At 30.9% G+C, this 19,513-nt stretch overlaps 1 protein-coding gene across 2 annotated transcripts in view; it reads left to right on the plus strand.

Annotated features, from left to right (window-relative positions):
- Nucleotides 1–5,358: 5,358 nt before the first annotated feature.
- Nucleotides 5,359–19,513, plus strand: part of LOC107454299 (calcium-binding protein E63-1) — a 31,008-nt gene continuing 16,853 nt past the window's right edge. The window contains exons 1-2 of one of the 2 annotated variants that reach the window (XM_087150872.1): nt 5,359–5,550; nt 8,302–8,416. Coding sequence is in view for 1 of the 2 variants with exons in the window: in XM_043053034.3 (XP_042908968.1) it covers nt 13,622–13,630 (9 nt within the window). In the remaining variant the exon portion in view is untranslated. Of the gene's footprint in view, nt 5,551–8,301; nt 8,417–13,606; nt 13,631–19,513 lie in introns of those variants that run through there. The other variant, XM_043053034.3, reaches the window with a different exon arrangement.

The following is a 19,513-nucleotide window of genomic DNA, read 5'->3' on the forward strand; positions in this document are numbered from 1 at the left end:
AACTCATATGGTTTTATGATTTTTCGTGATGAGAGGGGCGTGGCGCAAAGAGTTGGAGCATTCAGTTAAAAATCCAAACGTCTCGGATTCGATCCTCGAAGTGGTTCGTATTTATATTTATTGCCGTCTTTAAATACCAGACCCATACCTGCCAACTCTTCCGGATTTTCCGGAAGATTTTATTTTTATATTTAAAGTGGTAGTAATTATATACTATTTTTTCTTTTATAAACTTAATTTTTAAATGATTTTGATCACCACTATTCTTACAAAAATTAAGCACATATATTAATATGCGTTACTCTCATGGTTGTCAACTTAAGTTTTTTCAAATGCAACGTATTAGTTTGCTTAAAATTGAAGTTTTAATTCCATTTTAATACCACTGGGAAAAATGATAATGGAAGGGATTAAAAGTTGGCAGGTATGCAGACCCAATTTTTAGGTTTACGACTACTAATGTTCAACTGCATAGCGTTGTAGTTTTGAACCCAATCCAGAAGACAAGGGAGCACCTGGACCAAGCATTCAGAGAAATTTTTGGTGTAACCAACCCACATTTGCGTTACATGGGGAGGAAAACCTCCCATGGTTAGTCTGACGGCAAGGGGACTCTAACCTATGGTCCATCTACCAATGAGGATAGCTTACGACAGCACTGTGGACGACAGTTTGCGGAATTCGTATAGATCAGCCATTGCTGGGATTTGAACCCGGTTCACTTCAATGAAAGGTGAACGCTCTATCTTCTGAGCCTCACGGCTCTTCCCGGAGTGTTTTTTTTTAATTAATATATTATTTTACAACCGTCGTTGAACAGCCAACTCAATTTTGGGTTTACGGCTACTAATGTTCAACTCCGTAGCCTGTAATTTTGAACCCAATCCAGCAAACAAGGAAACTCCTGGATCAGTACCCCTAGAGCAGTGTTTCTTAACCTTTTTGATATAATGGACCCCTTTTAAAAAATTTTAAGAAGTCACGGACCACCCCTCTGAGAAAAAAAATAATTGCAAAAAACATCAATTATTAGAAAACATTTAATTTTATTATTTTAATAGTATACAAAATTTTTAAAATTAAAATTCTTAATGTGAAGGTTGCTACTGCTTTTCCTTAATTAATAAATTGAATTGGGGGATGGTTTTCGACAAAGCAACGTGCATATCATGTTCATAATTCAATCGATTTGGATGTTATGTTTTTATTGTCACAAGTGTGGAAAATCCCGCTTCTACACTGTAGCAAACGAAATTAAAGCTTCCATAGCTCGCTTTACAAACAATGGGTAGGCTTCCAAACGTTTTAAAAATTAGGAGTAGTCAGTGGACCCCCAAAATGTAACTCATGGACCCCTTAGGGGTTCATGAACCACAGGTTAAGAAACCCTGCCCTAGAGGTATGATTTGTTATGAGAACATGGAGGATTTTGAGACTCGACAGACTTAACGTGCATCAGTCACCATTTACTAAGAGATCACCATTTACTCACAACATAAGTCACCTCCAATGTGATAACCATATATATATGCTCTTAACGTGACATAGTTCAGATGGTCGCATGATCTAAGAAAGCGTCTAATATTTAAAAAAAATAGCCATAAATGTGAATAAATAAATACCTAAAATATTTAAGAAGTATTTGCTAAGTCCAAACCATGCTAGGTAAAGTGCATGCATTTCGCTTTAAAAAAATGGTGACAATTTAAGTATTTTTTTTTTAAATTTTTGCAATGAGAAAATCATTTGAAAGCTTTTTTCAGAATGAAAAAAGAGGCGTCAAATTTTTAAAAAATACACCTAGATGTGGAAAAATAAATACCCAAAATTTGTAAGAAGCATTTGTTGATTATAAACCATGCAACGTTAAGAACGAATAAACTTAATGGAGAACACTTTGCAAATTTTTTATAATTATTTGTAATATGGGATTAATTTGAAACTTGCTTCAGATTAAAAAATAAGGGTCAAATTTTTCAAAAATACCCATAGGTAGGAAAATATAAAATCCCAAAACTTTTATGAAGCATCTGTTTACTCTAAAAAATGCGATCATATGAACTTAATGGAGGACACTTTACGAATTTTTTTGATTATTTGTAATAAGGGATTCATTTGATTGAGGGATTACAAAGTAAGGGCCAAATTTTTCAAAAATACCCATAGATAGGAAAAAATGAGTACCCAAAAATTTTATGAAGCATTTTTTTATTCTACACCATGCGATCATATGAACTTAATGGAGGACACTTCACGAATTTTTTATAATTATTTGTAATAAGGCATTCATTTGAAACTTTTTTCAGATGAGGAAGTAAAGGTCAAAGTTTTCAAAAATATCCACATACATGAAAAAATAAATACCCGAAATTTCTAAGAAAAAGTTTTTTATTCTAAACCATGCAACGTTAAGATCGAATCAACTTAATGGAGGACACTTTACAAATTTTTTATAATTATTTGTAACATAGGATTCATTTGAAACTTGCTTCAGATTAAAAAATAAGGGTCAAATTTTTCAAAAATACCCATAGGTAGGAAAAAATAAATTTCCAAAACTTTTATGAAGCATTTGTTTACACTAAAAAATGCGATCATATAAACTTAATGGAGGACACTTTACGAAATTTTTAAAATTATTTGTAATAAGGAATTCATTTGAAACTTTTTTCAGATTGTAAAGTAAGGGCCAAAGTTTTCAAAAATTTCCACATACATGAAAAAATAAATACCCGAAATTTCTAAGAAAAAGTTTTTTATTCTAAACCATGTAACGTTAAGATCGAATCAACTTAATGGAGGACACTTTACACATTTTTTATAATTATTTGTAATATGGGATTCATTTGAAACTTGTTTCAGATTAAAAAATAAGGGTCAAATTTTTCAAAAATACCCATAGGTAGGAAAATATAAATTCCCAAAACTTTTATGAAGCATTTGTTTACTCTAAAAAATACGATCATATGAACTTACTGGAGGACACTTTACAAATTTTATGTGTATATATATATATATATATATATATATATATATATATATATACACATAAAATTTCTAAAGTGTCCTCCAGTAAGTTCATATGATCGTATTTTTTAGAGTAAACAAATGCTATATATTTTAGAGTAAACATATGCTATTATATATATATATATATATATATATATATATATATATATATATATATATATATATATATATATATATATATATATATATATATATATATATATATATATATATATATATATATATATATATATATATATATATATTTATATATATATATATATATATAATGAAGATAAAGATAAAGCAAAGGAAAATTATAGACATATGAAAAAAGAGGGGGATAATAATGAAAAAATAGCAAACAACTGATTACAAAAAATAAATTAAAAAAAAGGATGAAATTTAAAAAAAAAACAACCAGAAAGTAAAAGATATAATCTTTTCATCAGCCCACACGATTATATCCGCAAAAAAGAGCTCACTCTTTTTTGCGAATATAATAGTGTGGGCTGATAAAAAGATTGTATCTTTATTATCCGTTTTTTTTTATTTAATTTAATCTTTTTTTTTTTTGAAATTTTTTTTAATCAGTCGTTTGTTATCTTTTCAATATTATTCCCCCCCCCCTTTTTTTTCATATGTCTATAATTTTCCTTTGTTTTATCGTCATTTTGAACTTATCTAATGAGTTCTGTTTACTTGCAGCCAATGCGCAATAAATGAAACTTATTGTTTTTCTTAACTTTCTTCGTGTTTTCTTGTATTTATTTATTTTGTTGTATATATATATATTTAATATATATATATATACCTGTATATATATATATATATATATATATATATATATATATATATATATATATACGAACTATTTCTTATAGTGTATAATAAAAAAATGCTATTTAAGGTTATTTTTATTTAATCAATTAAAATTTTATAAAAAGCATTGCCTAAAAATATATATTTGAAAAAATACTTTGCCGAATATTTGGCTGAACATTCGACCGAGTATATGGTAAAATATTCGACAAATAGGCCGAATATTCTTTACATCCTTAAAATCCTAGTAATCCCTAATACTAGTAAGTAAATCCCAAAAATCCAACAATTTAAGCCCGGGGCAAAAATTTCTTTGGGGTCCCGTCTGCTTCTTTGCTTCAGTAATAAAGAACTGAACTTTTGAGGTTTTTAAATTTTTCCCCTCATAATATATAACAAGAAAATTGACTGAAATCTAAAATAGCTATACAGTACCCCCCCCCCCTTCTATGGTCACACGAAGATTTTCTGACAATTCTATGTTCATCATGTCGAATGCAATTTTCTGATTGTTAATTTTATCATCTAGCTGCGAAAAATCCATATCCCTGCTGACATTAGGGCGAAATTCAGCTAAATTTTCACAATCACAATGGTTTAATTAAACCAATCAGAAGCCTGCATTTTTGAAACATATCGCATTTTGCGATATGCAAAAATGCAGGATTTTGATTAGCCAAATTTATCCATCTTAATTGCGAAAATTTAGCAGATTTTCGCCCTCTAGAAAGCCATGGATTTACGAAATATAGATTGTGTTTTTACGATAGATTCATGAAGCAGCAAACATACAACTGACGGATTTTACACTGTACTGATATTTCGTTTTAAAAAAGTTCATTAAAGAAGGAAACGTAAAATAAACTTTCGATTCAATTTGAGGTCCACCTCTCATGTGGGGGCCTGGGGCAACTGCCCCGTATGCCCCTGCCTTAGCCAGGCTCTGATGGCTTGTCAATATGAATTCCGCATCAGGCTTGCACCCACCACAGTGCTGACGTAAAATATCCTCTGTGGTAGACCCCTAGCCGTCAGGCTAATCGTGAGGGTGTTTCGTGGTTTTCCTCTCAATGTAACACAAATGCGGGTAAGTTCCATCAAAAAGTCTTCCACGCAAATTTCTCCCGATACTTGTTCCAGGAGTTCCCTTTTCTTCTGGATTGGGTTCAAAATTACAGGGGAAAAAAAGATTTTTAACACTTAAGGTTCCCCAGAAACGGTCTTATCGCTTATGATTAAAGCACTTATTAATATATCCGAAGTATTTTAGTGAAATAGAGTATTTTAGTGATTGAATTCTTTCTGCATGCCATTATTTTTTTTACTTTATTGCACATGCCATTATTTTTTTTAAACTTTATTGTGCATGCCATTATTTATTTTACTTTGGCACAATGTCTTGAAACACGTGTATAAAAAAGAATAAGTAATCCAAAAATTGGTGGTTGGCGACGAATTTGGCGAAAATAAAAAGAGCGATATTCGGCAGGAGTGAAAAAAAAGAGGAAAAAAAAAATCTCTGGTCTTCAATTTACGCCGTGATAACGGTCATTTATTTTTACTCGGTTCTTCGTTGTCATGACTTAAAGTGTTCTCTTTTTAGAACTTAAGTGATCATTTACAACGAAGTGAGAAAGCATACAAAATAAATAAATAAAGTCAATATCTATTAGATATAGAAGAAAAGAATATTTGAAATTGTTTGACTTTTCCTGTTTGGTAAGTATCAAATTTATAAACCCTCACTTTTAATTAAACCGAAAAATGTATTTATCCCAAATGAGAAAGGAAAATCTTTTCGGGTGACCCTTAACATTTAGGGGCCATGCGTACTAGGGATGAGTCCGAGATCCCTAGGTAGGGCCAAATAATGGGCTCCTTATTTCAAAAGGGACAGTGAGCCTACTTTCCCCCTTATTTATTTATTTTTTCCCAAGATAACAGCATGCGGATAACGCACAATTATGCATAGAACTTATTTGAACAAAAATAAGTGAGCCATATTTTTATTAAATATTCTACATAATAAAACATTATTTTAAAATAATGGCGAGAACTTATCTTTGAAATAAAAGTAAATGCATAACTTAAATTAATGTTAAAAATATATAGAATTTCTTATTTTTTGCCTCTTTTTCCTTCAATGATATAAATTTTCTTATTCATAATGATCTTTAGAATATACAGTCCATGGCTAAATTATTAGACGCAGTATAAGATTCTATGTAAAATCTTAATTATCAGATGATACTTTACAGCTTTATTATTTTTCTGTGACTGAAACCGGTTTGCACTTGGTTACGTTACAGTAACAATTGGTTAAATTAGACGATATATAATATAAATTTGACGTAAAAGAATTGACGTCATTTGACGTGTTTTGTCAAGCATTATATTAGTATATTATAATAATTATATTAAATTATTAGACGCATTGTAGTGTTTTAATAATGACATGATTTGCACGAGTTTATAGGCAATACTTTTTTATTTAAACATACATGTAATGGGTTTTTATAGAGGAGATTTTTTATATACTTATATACTTCTTATTTGTATTTATTTTTAGCATATTGCATTACAATGTTAACCCATTGATACAGGAGCGTAAAGAAATGCAAACCGGTTTCATCCGAGATAATTATAATTTTACTGATAATTATAATTTTCCTGATAATTATAATTTTACATAGAATCTTATAGTGCGTCTAATAGCATGGCCAGGGACTGTAAATACAATTAGGAAAAAAATTACAATTTTTAATAGCAGTGATATAATTGTTTCTTTAAAATTACATCGTCAATAACTAACTGACATTTGTAGAATTAATGTCTATATTCTTAAGCAGAAATTAAAAGTGAAGGGGAATGAATAGGCTATATCTTTTGCTTTTCATGTATTCCACTGTTAAAATAACTTTTATACCATAACTATCTTTTTTAATTAGTAAATCAATTTATTAAATTTTTAGACCTAAAATTCAAAATATTGAATTTTTATAATCTGGGAGCTAAGCAACAATTTTACGAGAGATCAGCCTGGAATTCGCCTAAAAATATTCTGTTTCTAATAAAATATTATGTATGCATTATTAAAACATATATTAAATAACATACAAATATTAGCTTATTTATAAGCAAATAATTCGAAAAAGCAAAATGATTTGCCTTTTTAATTTTCTTTTAATTTTTAAATAACATTGCATTTAAGATTATTTACATTAAAAAAAAAATGAATTTAGACTTTGAAAGTTAGTGTGGAAGTATTAAAATGTTTTAAAAAATTATGAAATGCAAAAAGTATTGTATCCTGTTTCGTAACTAAATATAATTAAACGTTTTGAAGCATTCAATTATTCATTAAATTTTATTGTTCGAAATATTCCAACACATTATAATTAGCATTATTTATAAAAGCTTTTATTTTGCATTTTATTATTTTACTTTTTATAAGATGAATTATTACTTTCATTTAAATATAATAGAATGTCTATGGGATACCTGCAAGTGACGTAGAGTCGATATATCGATCCTGATTAGTTGTTGAAACGTGGCATTTGTTTACGTTAGCAACTGTTCTTTCCATTCTATTTGGAGTAAGCCAAGTCCATCAAGCACCAATTCTTTTAAGTGACACATTCGATATCCCTACACAAAGATTTTTTCATAAATATTTCAATTCTTCCATTATATATTTCTTACTTGACAAAAAGGCAAGCACCAACTCATGTAGAACATAAACAAACTAGCTATGCATCGAAGTTGCCAGGTACACAAAACAAATATATATCACGGTAACAGTAAAATATATAAACACGTGTGCTAATCGAAGTTAAGTAAAAGACGTAGACGGAAAAGAATTATATTTCAACAAATTCGATGTTCGATACGGCACTGTTTGGAATCAACTTCACGTTAATTGACATTCTGACTTATGTGGAGAAACTTAGCTCAACTTTAACACGCCATTTTGCTTATAAACGATCAGCTGGAGCTTTTGTTATAGGTCACATGTGTGGGTAATGTGATCTTCTTGAAGTGCAAGTACCCAATCAAAAAATTAATTCATAAAGTAATTTCTTTGTATTTAATATTTGAAAAGAATAAATTTAATAAAACAATTTATCGTCTGCGAGATTTGAAAGCCAAACGTTATTTACATGAGGAACAATGAAGAGCTATCTGAATGAAAATATACATTTTTTCTGCAGACGGTTTTTTCAGAAATTGCCCTATTATTGAAAAGTGTAAATTTTAATGATGTGCATAAAAATAAACCACTCTTTTTTTTGTAGATATTTTACCCAAAAATTTTGAGTCCCTTAAACGGAAATGATAGTTATTAATGATGTCAATAGAAAATATCCCATTTTTTACAGGTATTTTTGTCAGAAATATCAGTTGTCGGAAACTGTGTTGATTAATGACATTTTATAAATATATCCTCGTTCTTTATCTCTTTTCCCCCAGATATTTTATAACTAGAAGAAATATTGGGCCCCATCGTCGAAAAGTGTGTTTTTGTAGTAGCAGCATTCTGGAGCGAGCATTCAGAAGATTGTTCCACAGAGAAGGATCGCGGACGGTGAGTAAAAGAATATGATCCTAAAAAATATTCTTGTTATAGTGATTTTGCTTGACCTTCGGAGATAGGACTTTCAAATTTCTGTGTCCTTTACTAAAAGCACGTTCCTAATTTTAAAAAATACAAATTTCTACTTTAGAGATAAACATAAAAAAATTAATATTTCATAAAGGGATACCTGTAAGTGACGCAGTGTGTGTATCTCGATCCTGATTGGCTGTTGAAGCGTGGCAATTGTTTATCTTAACAACTGTATTTTCGTTTCTATTCTGAGTAAACCAAGCCTGTCAAGTATCAATTCTCTTAATTAAGACATTCTATATTTTTTTCACAAATATTTCAATTCTTCCACTGCATAATTTTTACTTAACAATCGATTCAATGCAAAATTATTTTCTTTTTCTTTTTTTAACACAGAAAAAAAAGTTTTATTAAATTTTGACTAAATAAATTTGCGTGCGCTATTATTTCATTTCACGGAATGGAGAATTACGCTTCTTAGGGACGCGTCGTAATTCATTTCGCATCCCTTTAACGATTTTCGGCGTATTTGACGCGTTATAGCTCCTTAGGGGAATCACTGAAATTAAAAAAAAAAGCAGTTTTATAATTTAGGTGCAACCAAAATTCTTCAAAAAGAATTTTCCTTTCCTGGTTTAGGCTTCACTGGGTTATTCTAACTAAAGTCCCGAATACGTTGCTTCAGTACCGACACGCCTGGCAACTCTCTTGTGACCGCAACTCTCAATGTGGAAGTTCGGAGTTAATGTAGTAACTCAATCGCCATTTATTAATTATTATTATTTTCATAGATAACTTAAATATTTCTATTTATTACCCATTGGCAAAATGGGTGTTCTTTTGGGTTTGATAGCGTGTACACCTTATTTGGACGTCATCACACTTTTCAACTGTGTTCTAAAGTAATTGTAAACAGTGCGCATGAGTCGCCATCATGCCTTGCTATGGCGACCGCTGCTGTTAGATAATTTTTTTTAGAATTCTTTTTTTTTCCTCATCAGCAGGCATTTTTAACGTGTTTACATAATAATAATATAAAGAAGGGTTCGAAGAACAGCCCGTCCGACGTTCCTCAGCGGTCAAAAATTCCCCGCAGAAACCGAATTTCTCAAATTCTACTTCCGCGCGGACGGCCATTTTCCCGTTAATGTTCATAATACATTTTAAATTTTTGTTATCTTACAAGAGTCTAGCGCCTCACTTCTAAAATGATCCTCCAATCTAGAAATACAGCAACATACTGCGTGTGGTGAAATTGATGTTTCCTTTGTCTGGGAGTACTGCAGCGGTTGAAAGGGTTTTTTCAGCAATGAACTTGGAAAAAGCACATTACGTACTGGTCTTAAACAAGAAGAGTTAAACGCAATTATGAACATCTACCTAAATGGAAAACCCCTTTCAGATTTCTGTGCAGAAACATATGTAAATCATTGACTTGATTGTGGAATTGGCAAACGTCATATTTGATTCATTTAAAAAACGCAGAACTATATATGTGAGTACTTTTACTTTCGTCACTTGTACCGCCGGTACAAGTAAAAAGTACGTACTTTTACTTGTACTTCGTTACTTTTTAAATTTAGTACTTTTACTTGTACTTTCGTTACTTTATTAGGGAAAAAGTACAGGTATTTGTAACGGAAATATCGAATGAAATCGTTACTTTTTTCTAAAACTCGGTAAGCTTTCTAAAAAAAAATTTTAATGAAAAAAATACTTATGTCTTTTTAATTTATAAAATTAATGTGCAATATATATGCATTCACAGCTAACTTCGTGTTTAAATACCTTCTGTTTCAACTTATACTGCACATTCAATTATTTTTTACTAGCTCAAAGATCACAAAGCTATCTGAATTCCGTGTTTGCTTTGTTTATGTTTGTGCTTTTAAAACGCGTTTCTAAAGAGCAAAAAAATTTTAAATCAATGGTAATTTAAGTAAATAAAAATAATAAACTAAAAATTAAAATCAATAGATAAGATTTCTTTTTCGTGCAAATCCATAAAAAGTTTGATATTAAAATTATGTTTGATTTTAAAATTATATTGTACGATTATATTATAAAATTATATTATAATATTCTTCCGAATTTAAAAATAAATTAATATCCATAACTTTCAAAATTAAAAATAATTAAATAAATAACAACAATTTTGCAAAAACATTAAAGAACATAAGAATATTATTCAATTAGATTTTAGGTTACTTTGAATTTTCGATTTCCGAGAAATGTACTTTTAAATCGTTACTTTTTTTGTTTAGTACTTGTACTTCTACTTGTACTTTTTACTCGTTACTTTTTAAAATCAGAAATTTTTACTTTTTACTCGTTACTTTTTTTAAAAATACTTGTACTTTTACTCGTTACTTTTTAAAAGTAACGTTGCCATATATGCGCAGTACCCTCGGATAAATTGTCATTTCAGATAACTTGACCTTTGTCATTTAAATTATTTCATAAAAGAAATAAATTATTTCATAAAAGAAATAAATTATTTCATAAAAGAAATACTATAGGTTACTATTAGTAACCTAGTATTTCTTTTATTAGTGTATAATGTAATCCTAGTAACAACTAATTCATTGCGCAATTTACATAAATGTTTGTAATAAATAAGAGAAAATTATATTTTTATTTATTTAGAAGCGACGGGTTAGTTTCAAAGGAGGACGGGTACACTGTTGGACAAGCCGTCCTCGGGGACGGGTAAAATTTCTGAGTTCTTTCGAGCCCTGATATAAAGTATTCTTACATTCTTTTTATTATTAAATTTTAATTACTGTCTTATTGACGGTGATTTTAATATAAATATGAATACTGAAGAAGGAAAAGTATTTTGTGACGTCTTGAAACAAGTACATAGGCAGGATATGAAAACCAATCAGACGACAAACATCAAATTGATCACAGTTTTTGCAACCCATGATTTGAAATGTGGTGGCGTTTATTGGAGTTAATCTAGAAAAGAAAAAAAGAATTTGACCCATGGGCGATCGTAATAAAGTGATCACAATTTTTTTTAATAATTTTTCCTCTAATTATTTTTTCACTGAAATTATACATTTTATTTTTATTCTATTCAGTGAAAATCATACCTTATCTATAAGTTACAACTTTCTCCTTTCACCTTTTTATTTAATCTGCTATAACTTTTGTTTGTGAACTATTTGAAATTTTTTACTGTCAACTTTCTTATGCGGTTCTCGTGGTATGATTTGTGATTTGAATCATTATGAAGTCTATTAACAGTGTTCAAAGAAAAAGTTTTTTCCCCCCAATCTTTCTAATCTTTTTCTTTTTTTTTAATCAATACCAACTGTTATTTGGTCTTTTATAATAAATTGTTGCTAAAACTCCACGTACAATAAATTAAATTTAAAATGTAGTTATAATTAAAAGTTAAGATGCAAATAACTGTATGGAAAAATATTTTAAAATTGCTGTTTAATTTTTAAAATACCAAATTAAATAAAAAATGTGTTTGTCAATAAAAAATATAAACATGTTATAAATATTAAACCAATAAATTCACTTAAACAGCATTAATATGTTTTGAAGAATTTTACTTTTTAATTCATTACAAATATTTAATATGTCACACTAGTTTACTTTTAATTCTGGCAATAAAAACACTCAAATGTTTAAATGATATTAAAATCTAGTTTCAAAGATTTTTAACGAAAAAATTATTTAAGTTACAAACAATATTGGTAGTCTAGTTTCATTTCTTTCAGGTTAATATGTTCAATGCAATTTAATTGGTTAAACCTGTAATTTGGGGGGGGGGGCAAAAATAAACACACTTGCTCTATATAATTAATAAATAATATTATGTAAAATTTGAAACAAATAAATAAATTAATTAATTTCAAATTTGCTTACCAAAATCTGCTGTTTTCGTTTTGATTCCATTTATCTCTGCCAATTCTATACAGCTATACTTTCCGTTTTTGCTATCATTATTAATTTGAAAGTATGAAACAAATAAAGTTTTTTTTAAAAAAAAAGCAAAAATGGAAGTAACAGATCTGGAGCAATGATACTTCACCGTTCAAACTAGCCACCAATATGGCGACTGTTTACCTAGTGATCGGCGACAGCCAATCTAAATCGACAACGTCACAAAGTAGTGGGTAAAAGAGTGACCTTAAACTGCCTTAAACTAGGTATAGTTCGCTCACCAGGAGTTCGCACTTGGCTCCGCCTTCATCACGTGGTATTCGTCGATAATATGTCGCTATTTTTGAGAGAAGGACGTGAACAATCCTAAACAAGGTTGCGATTTGGCGATCGTATGACAAAAATATTTGTTTCGCAATCCTTATGTGCATTTTTTAACATTAAATATTTCATAAATTTGATAATTTTTCTCTCTTTAGAGCGAATAGCTTGTCCTTTTTAGACATTTTGCTGCAATATATTTAATTACCTAGTGTAAAGAAAGCTATAATAGCAGATGATAAAGCAAAGTAAGTGACTGAAAAAGAGCTCACTGTTTACGTTTGGGGGCGCATTAAGGGTTGTCTCAATTTCAAGCGCGGAGACTTTTCTCCTTTTTTTCTCCCGCTCTGAAATGAACTCTTCGCCCGAGGAGGTGGAGTCAAGTGCCATCTCCTGGTGAACGAACTATAATCCGGGGCTTTAATTCCCACTGTCTGAGAAAAAATCCTATACGCGAATTCGGTTTTATTCGCTTCAATAGATAGGGATTAATTGCAATTGAAGCACATTTCCTGAAACTCAACGTTTTGATCAGTCAAAATTTTTCCTCGGGTAGTTGAAATCTTGAATGAAAAATACTTATAATTTTTAAGTCTTATTTACATTTCACATAATGAAAATAATAAAATGTTCTGTACTATAGAGCATAAAATATCTTTCAAGGAAAAAAAAAAACATTTCGAGTGTCTTTCCCCTTTTACATTTAGTTGACGATCATAAATTTGTCACAATTTCATTCAAAAAGTATTATTTCTAAAGATGACTTTTGAAAACTGTAATGACAGAAAACGTTGTAAAATACTTTGCGAACGGATGTCTCATAAAAACAATAAGAACTGGTTAAAAATATTTTCGGTTAAATTGAAAAGAAAATTTAATTTATTGTTCTTTGTTCGCCTCAGTGGCATTCTATTTGATTACGATATTCTTTCTTCTCTATTTTATTCCCATCTCTTCAACATGAATAAGGTAAGAGTTCTGTCTCTGTTCTTTGCCTGTTTATTTTCACAAAGCCTTAATTTTGAGATGACCTAGCTTAATTATTAAGCTCTTATTATTTTATAACGCATGCTACAACTTAAGCTCGAAAGCTGTTAATATGCACATTACGTAACTAATTTGAGAATTAATTATTAAGCTCTTATTCTTTTATAACACATACTACAACTTAAGCTTATAACGCATGCTACAACTTAAGCTCGAAAGCTGTTAATATGCACATTACCTAACTATTTTGAGAATTAATTATTAGGCTCTTATTCTTTTATAACACATACTACAACTTAAGCTTATAACGCATGCTACAACTTAAGCTCGAAGGCTGTAAATATGATCATTACCTAGCCTATTTGATAATTAATTATTAGGCTCTTATTCTTTTATAACGCATACTACAACTTAAGCTTATAACGCATGCTACAACTTAAGCTCGAAGGCTGTTAATATGCTCATTACCTAGCTAATTTGAGAATTAATTATTAGGCTCTTATTCTTTTATAACACATACTACAACTTAAGCTTATAACGCATGCTACAACTTAAGCTCGAAGGCTGTTAATATGCTCATTACCTAGCTAATTTAAAAATAAATTATTAGGCTCTTATTCTTTTATAACACATACTACAACTTAAGCTTATAACGCATGCTACAACTTAAGCTCGAAAACTGTTAATATGCACATTACCTAACTATTTTGAGAATTAATTATTAGGCTCTTATTCTTTTATAACACATACTACAACTTAAGCTTATAACGCATGCTACAACTTAAGCTCGAAGGCTGTTAATATGCACATTACCTAACTATTTTGAGAATTAATTATTAGGCTCTTATTCTTTTATAACACATACTACAACTTAAGCTTATAACGCATGCTACAACTTAAGCTCGAAGGCTGTTAATATGATCATTACCTAGCCTATTTGAGAATTAATTATTAGGCTCTTATTCTTTTATAACACATACTACAACTTAAGCTTATAACGCATGCTACAACTTTGGCTCGAAGGCTGTTAATATGATCATTACCTAGCCTATTTGAGAATTAATTATTAGGCTCTTATTCTTTTATAACACATACTACAACTTAAGCTTATAACGCATGCTACAACTTTGGCTCGAAGGCTGTTAATATGATCATTACCTAGCCTATTTGAGAATTAATTATTAGGCTCTTATTCTTTTATAACCCATACTACAACTTAAGCTCGAGAGCTGTTAATATGCACATTACCTAACTAATTTGAAGATTAACTATGGTGTTAAGAGGACGCCATACCGAGGATGAAAATTTTCGTCCCAAATTCTCTTTCTCCTTCATTACAAATTTAAAAGAAAGGAAAAGTAAGTTTAGGCAAACCTTGAGTAAGTTATGAGGTTTCAATTACTAAAAAAAAATACTTCAAAATATTAAAAAGCAAACAAATTATTTGAAGAGAACTTGTTCATTAAAGTAGTGAAGTAGTCAATACAATTACAAAGTAGCTTGTAGTCACCATATTTAAAGAGACGTAGTTGTGGTTAACTACATTTGTAGCAATGTAGTTGTTGTAGTAAACTACAAAAATAATGTAGTTTTTCCGACCACTGCCGTAACTTATTAATTAGTATATTTGAAATAAGCATCAAGATCAAAATGGCGTTCCTAAAAATTGGGTGGTCTCTTTTATTTTGCGCTCAATCAAATCTATTTCTCCCAAAACCGATAATTCCAGTCACTGACAGATGATTATTCTCGATGAAATCTGTTTTACATGTCGTTCATAAAAAGGTGAAAAAGTATTTGAAAACTTCGAATTAGATAGGTAAAAGATGGCTGACATAGAAAAACACTTACTAAAAATAGAACTCTAATGCGAATATGGGATTTCTCATGGGATTCTCTGTGATTAATCGCTCTTTGGAAGAAAAAAATGGAAACACCTTTTCATGAAATCACTTTTCCGCTCTTCTGAATAATTTTTTACTTTAATTATTTGCACTTTCGTTTAGATGATAAAAGTAATTTGCATCTACAGTCCATGGCCCAATTATTAGACACACTATAGGATTCTATGTAAAATCTTAATTATCAGTTGATACTATACAGCTTTATTGCTTTTACGTGACTGAAACTAGTTTACACTTGTTTAAGTCCGTGTGTAAATTGGTTAAATTTGACGATATATAATATAAATTCGACGATTAGATAAATTAGACGATATATTATATAAATATAGAATATTTATTATATCAGGTATGATATTAGTATGCTATAATAATTTGACCAAATTATTAGACGCATTGTAGTGTTTTAATAATTACATGTTTTGCGCGAGTTTACAGGCAATACTTTTATATATAGAGGGTGATTCTAAAAAAATGGGGAAAATTTTAGGAAGTGATAGTACACACCCAGACAAAAAATTTTTATCAAAGAATGCATGGTCGAAAACAAAACGCAAAGGTGCTGGCGCATTTGGAAAGTTTTTTCATGCAAACGAGAAAGCTCCATTCCTATTGCGAGTTACTGCGCTACGTTATTTGTCGCCAAGCTTTCGGCCGCAGCAGGGAAAGTTCGCCTATCTTTTCTTCGCCGTTGTACCAGCATAGCCGCTGCCAGCTACTGTTTTGAACACTTATTGTAATCACATGCCATTAAATTTGCTTTTATAACTTAACTTCATCGTTCTTTGTGTGTTTTTGCCTCATATAAGAACATAAACTTTGACGCCCTCTAGCAGTTTTGTGTTCAACCATGCATTCTTTGATAAAAATTGTTTGTCTGGGTGTGTATTATCACTTCCTAAAATTTTCCCCATCTTTTTAGAATCACCCTGTATATATATTTTTTTTTCCAAAATGCCCACCTGTGTTAGCATTTTTCGTCAATTCAGGCATTTACAGGGCAGTTTTGTTGGCCTCTCTTTCAGGGGCACCCTATTAGGTGGGCCAATGTTGCTCCCACAGTAAAGACAGATAGAATAGTGAAGGAAAGAACATACATGCCTTGCCCGGGATTCGAACCTACAGCCTTTCTGATGCAAGGGCAGTTCCCTAACCCCTAAACAGGCCGGTCGGCACTTTTATATTTAAACATACATGTAATGAGTTTTTATTCAGGAGATTTTTTTATACTTCCTATTTGTATTTATTTTTAACGAAATGCATTACAATGTTAACGATTTGATGCATCATCATCAATATCTCGACATCCCAGGTTGGGCCTTGGCCTTCTCAAGAAGTTTTTTCCAGGCTAACCTTTTCTTACTAGAGTTTTCCAATTTTTAGCTTTTAAGACCAAAAGGTCTTTCTCTAGGCCATCTATCGATTTCAAATTCGGCCTGCCTCTTTTTCGCGTGCCAACTGGTCTGGCATTGAAAACTCTTTTTGTGATACGGTCTTCGTCCATTCTGATAACGTGGCCTGCCAATTTTATTCTTTGTCGTTTAATAAAGTTAATAATGTCAGGTTCATTATATGAGTGATAAAGCTCTAGATATCAATTGTTACACTAACATAAACAAGGGTAAACGGCTTTCAGCCACGTGAGAAAATAAAGCTGTATAGAGTATCAACGGATAATTAAGATTTTACATAGAATCTTATAGTGTGTCTAGTAATTTGGCCAGCGACTATATGTTCAATATTATGTAAAACAAAGGTGGATGCTTCCTGCTCTATTCGTCCTCTATAACTCATGATTGTTTCGTAAGCATTTTTGTTACAGAATGGATTGTTTTTAAATCAACCTGAAAATAACTTCTGAACCTCAAAATAGAGGATTATTCGCAGTCTGGAGAATATAGTCTCAGTAGTTTAAGCAGGAGAGTGATCGAAAGTTTTGACCCCCATAATCTTAATTTCAATTTTTGCTTACGACGTCATATTTCGTAAAAGTTTTGCTCGCAAGTAATAAAATTCGTTTATTCGAGAAAAATTCCACGTAAAAAATGATTTTTAAGAATTAATTTTCAGCTTTAGTTTTTTTACTTAATAATTGAAGAAAATGTTTGAATTGTTAGCTATACAGATTTTTAAATCATTTGAAACGCCATTAATTTTTATAGTTAATGCTAGAACTTTGAACCATTAAGATTGAATCGTAATACTTGAAACTACGATCATTCGATCAAAAGTTATATTTTCTTTTATTTTGTGCGCGGTGCATTACTAAATATAGGGTCAAAACTAAAAGTAGAAAAAATCATCTTGAAGAACCAAAGAAGCGCCACAAAACTAATAATTCGATTTGATCCTCAAAAATGTAAACAAGGTCTTCGAAGATGAAGAAGGTCTTAATTTAAGTCTGTCAGCAGGAATTCGATTGCTAAGAGAGAAAAGATCGTCTGCCTTGTGATAGTGTGGATCAAATCAAGAATGAAATTTCTATATCGGTTTAAGATATCGGATCAATACTTTCGGAATGTGTTCGTTTATTGCACATAAAGAGCTACCTTCATATTTTCTAACTGGAACGCAATTTTTCTTTTTATGTATAAAATTTCATAAGATTCTCTATTGTATTACTGAGTTTGCGAACGAAATAATAAAGGTTTAATTGGGACACTAAATTTTTCAGCTATAAGCAGAACCCCTTTTTTCCATTATAGCTTCATTTGTGTTGTTGACAGTAAATTGAAAAGTTCTTCTCTTTCAAAAAATGGAATTGAATCGTGAACATTTTCGTGCCATTATTTTTCATAACTTTCGACGTGGATTGTCAAGACAAGAGTGCTTCGAGGAACTTAATTCTTTATTCAGCGATAAAGCGCCATCCCACAGCACTGTAAAAAATTGGTATAACGAATTTAATCGTGGTCGATGTTCGATCCAGGACGAATCCCGTGCAGGTCGTCCAAAATCCGTTGTTGTGCCAGAAAAGATCGATGCTGTGCGTGAACTGATAAAGCAAGATCGTCATGTGACATACCGTGAGATAGAGGCGTCTTTGGACATTAGTATGACTAGCATCAATAAAATATTGCATGAACATTTGAGCGTAAAAAAAAGTTGTTCGCGTTGGATCCCGCATAATCTGACAAACGCTCTTAAAAAGGCTCGTGTCGATTGGTGCAAGGAAATATTGGAAAAATACGTTCAAGGTACATCAAAGGCTGTCTACACAGGTGACGAATCATGGATCTATGCATATGAACCGGAAACAAAACAGTAATCAACTGTATGGGTCTTCCAAGACGACGCAAAACCAACAAAAGTTGTTCGAGGAAGAAGCACATCAAAACAAATGATTGCCTGTTTCTTCGGCATTAACGGTCATGTGGCAACAGTGGCGTTAGAGCAACGTAGGACGGTCAATTCTGAATGGTACACGACCATTTGTTTGCCAGAAGTCATCGGAGAAATTCGAAAAAAGCAGAAGAACAGGCGAATCATTCTTCATCATGACAATGCGAGCTCTCACACATCGACTCAAACAAAGGGATTTCTGACGGAGCGAAAGATCGAACTGATGGGTCATCCGCCGTACAGCCCTAATTTGGCACCCGATGACTTCTTCTTATTCCCATACATTAAAAATAAATTACGTGGACTACGATTTTCGACCCCCGAAGAAGCGGTTGATGCATTCAAAACACATGTTTTAGAGTTACCTCAATCGGACTGGAAAAAGTGCTTTGAAAATTGGTTCAAACGCATGCAAAAGTGTATTGATCATCATGGAGAATATTTTGAAAAACAATAAAACCAATTTCGATCCTACATTATTTGTTTTTTCATTATTAGGCCAGAAATATAAATAGCAACCCTCGTAAAATCTCTCTTTTGAATGAAAGGCGTTCTTTCGATTTTTTGAACATCAAAAAATTGATAATACAATCCTGTTTAGATTTTCTAGAAGATTATAACT

Source organism: Parasteatoda tepidariorum, chromosome 9, assembly GCF_982258835.1.
Source record: "Parasteatoda tepidariorum strain Cologne lab strain chromosome 9, Ptep-v5.0, whole genome shotgun sequence".
Lineage (NCBI taxonomy): Eukaryota > Metazoa > Arthropoda > Arachnida > Araneae > Theridiidae > Parasteatoda > Parasteatoda tepidariorum.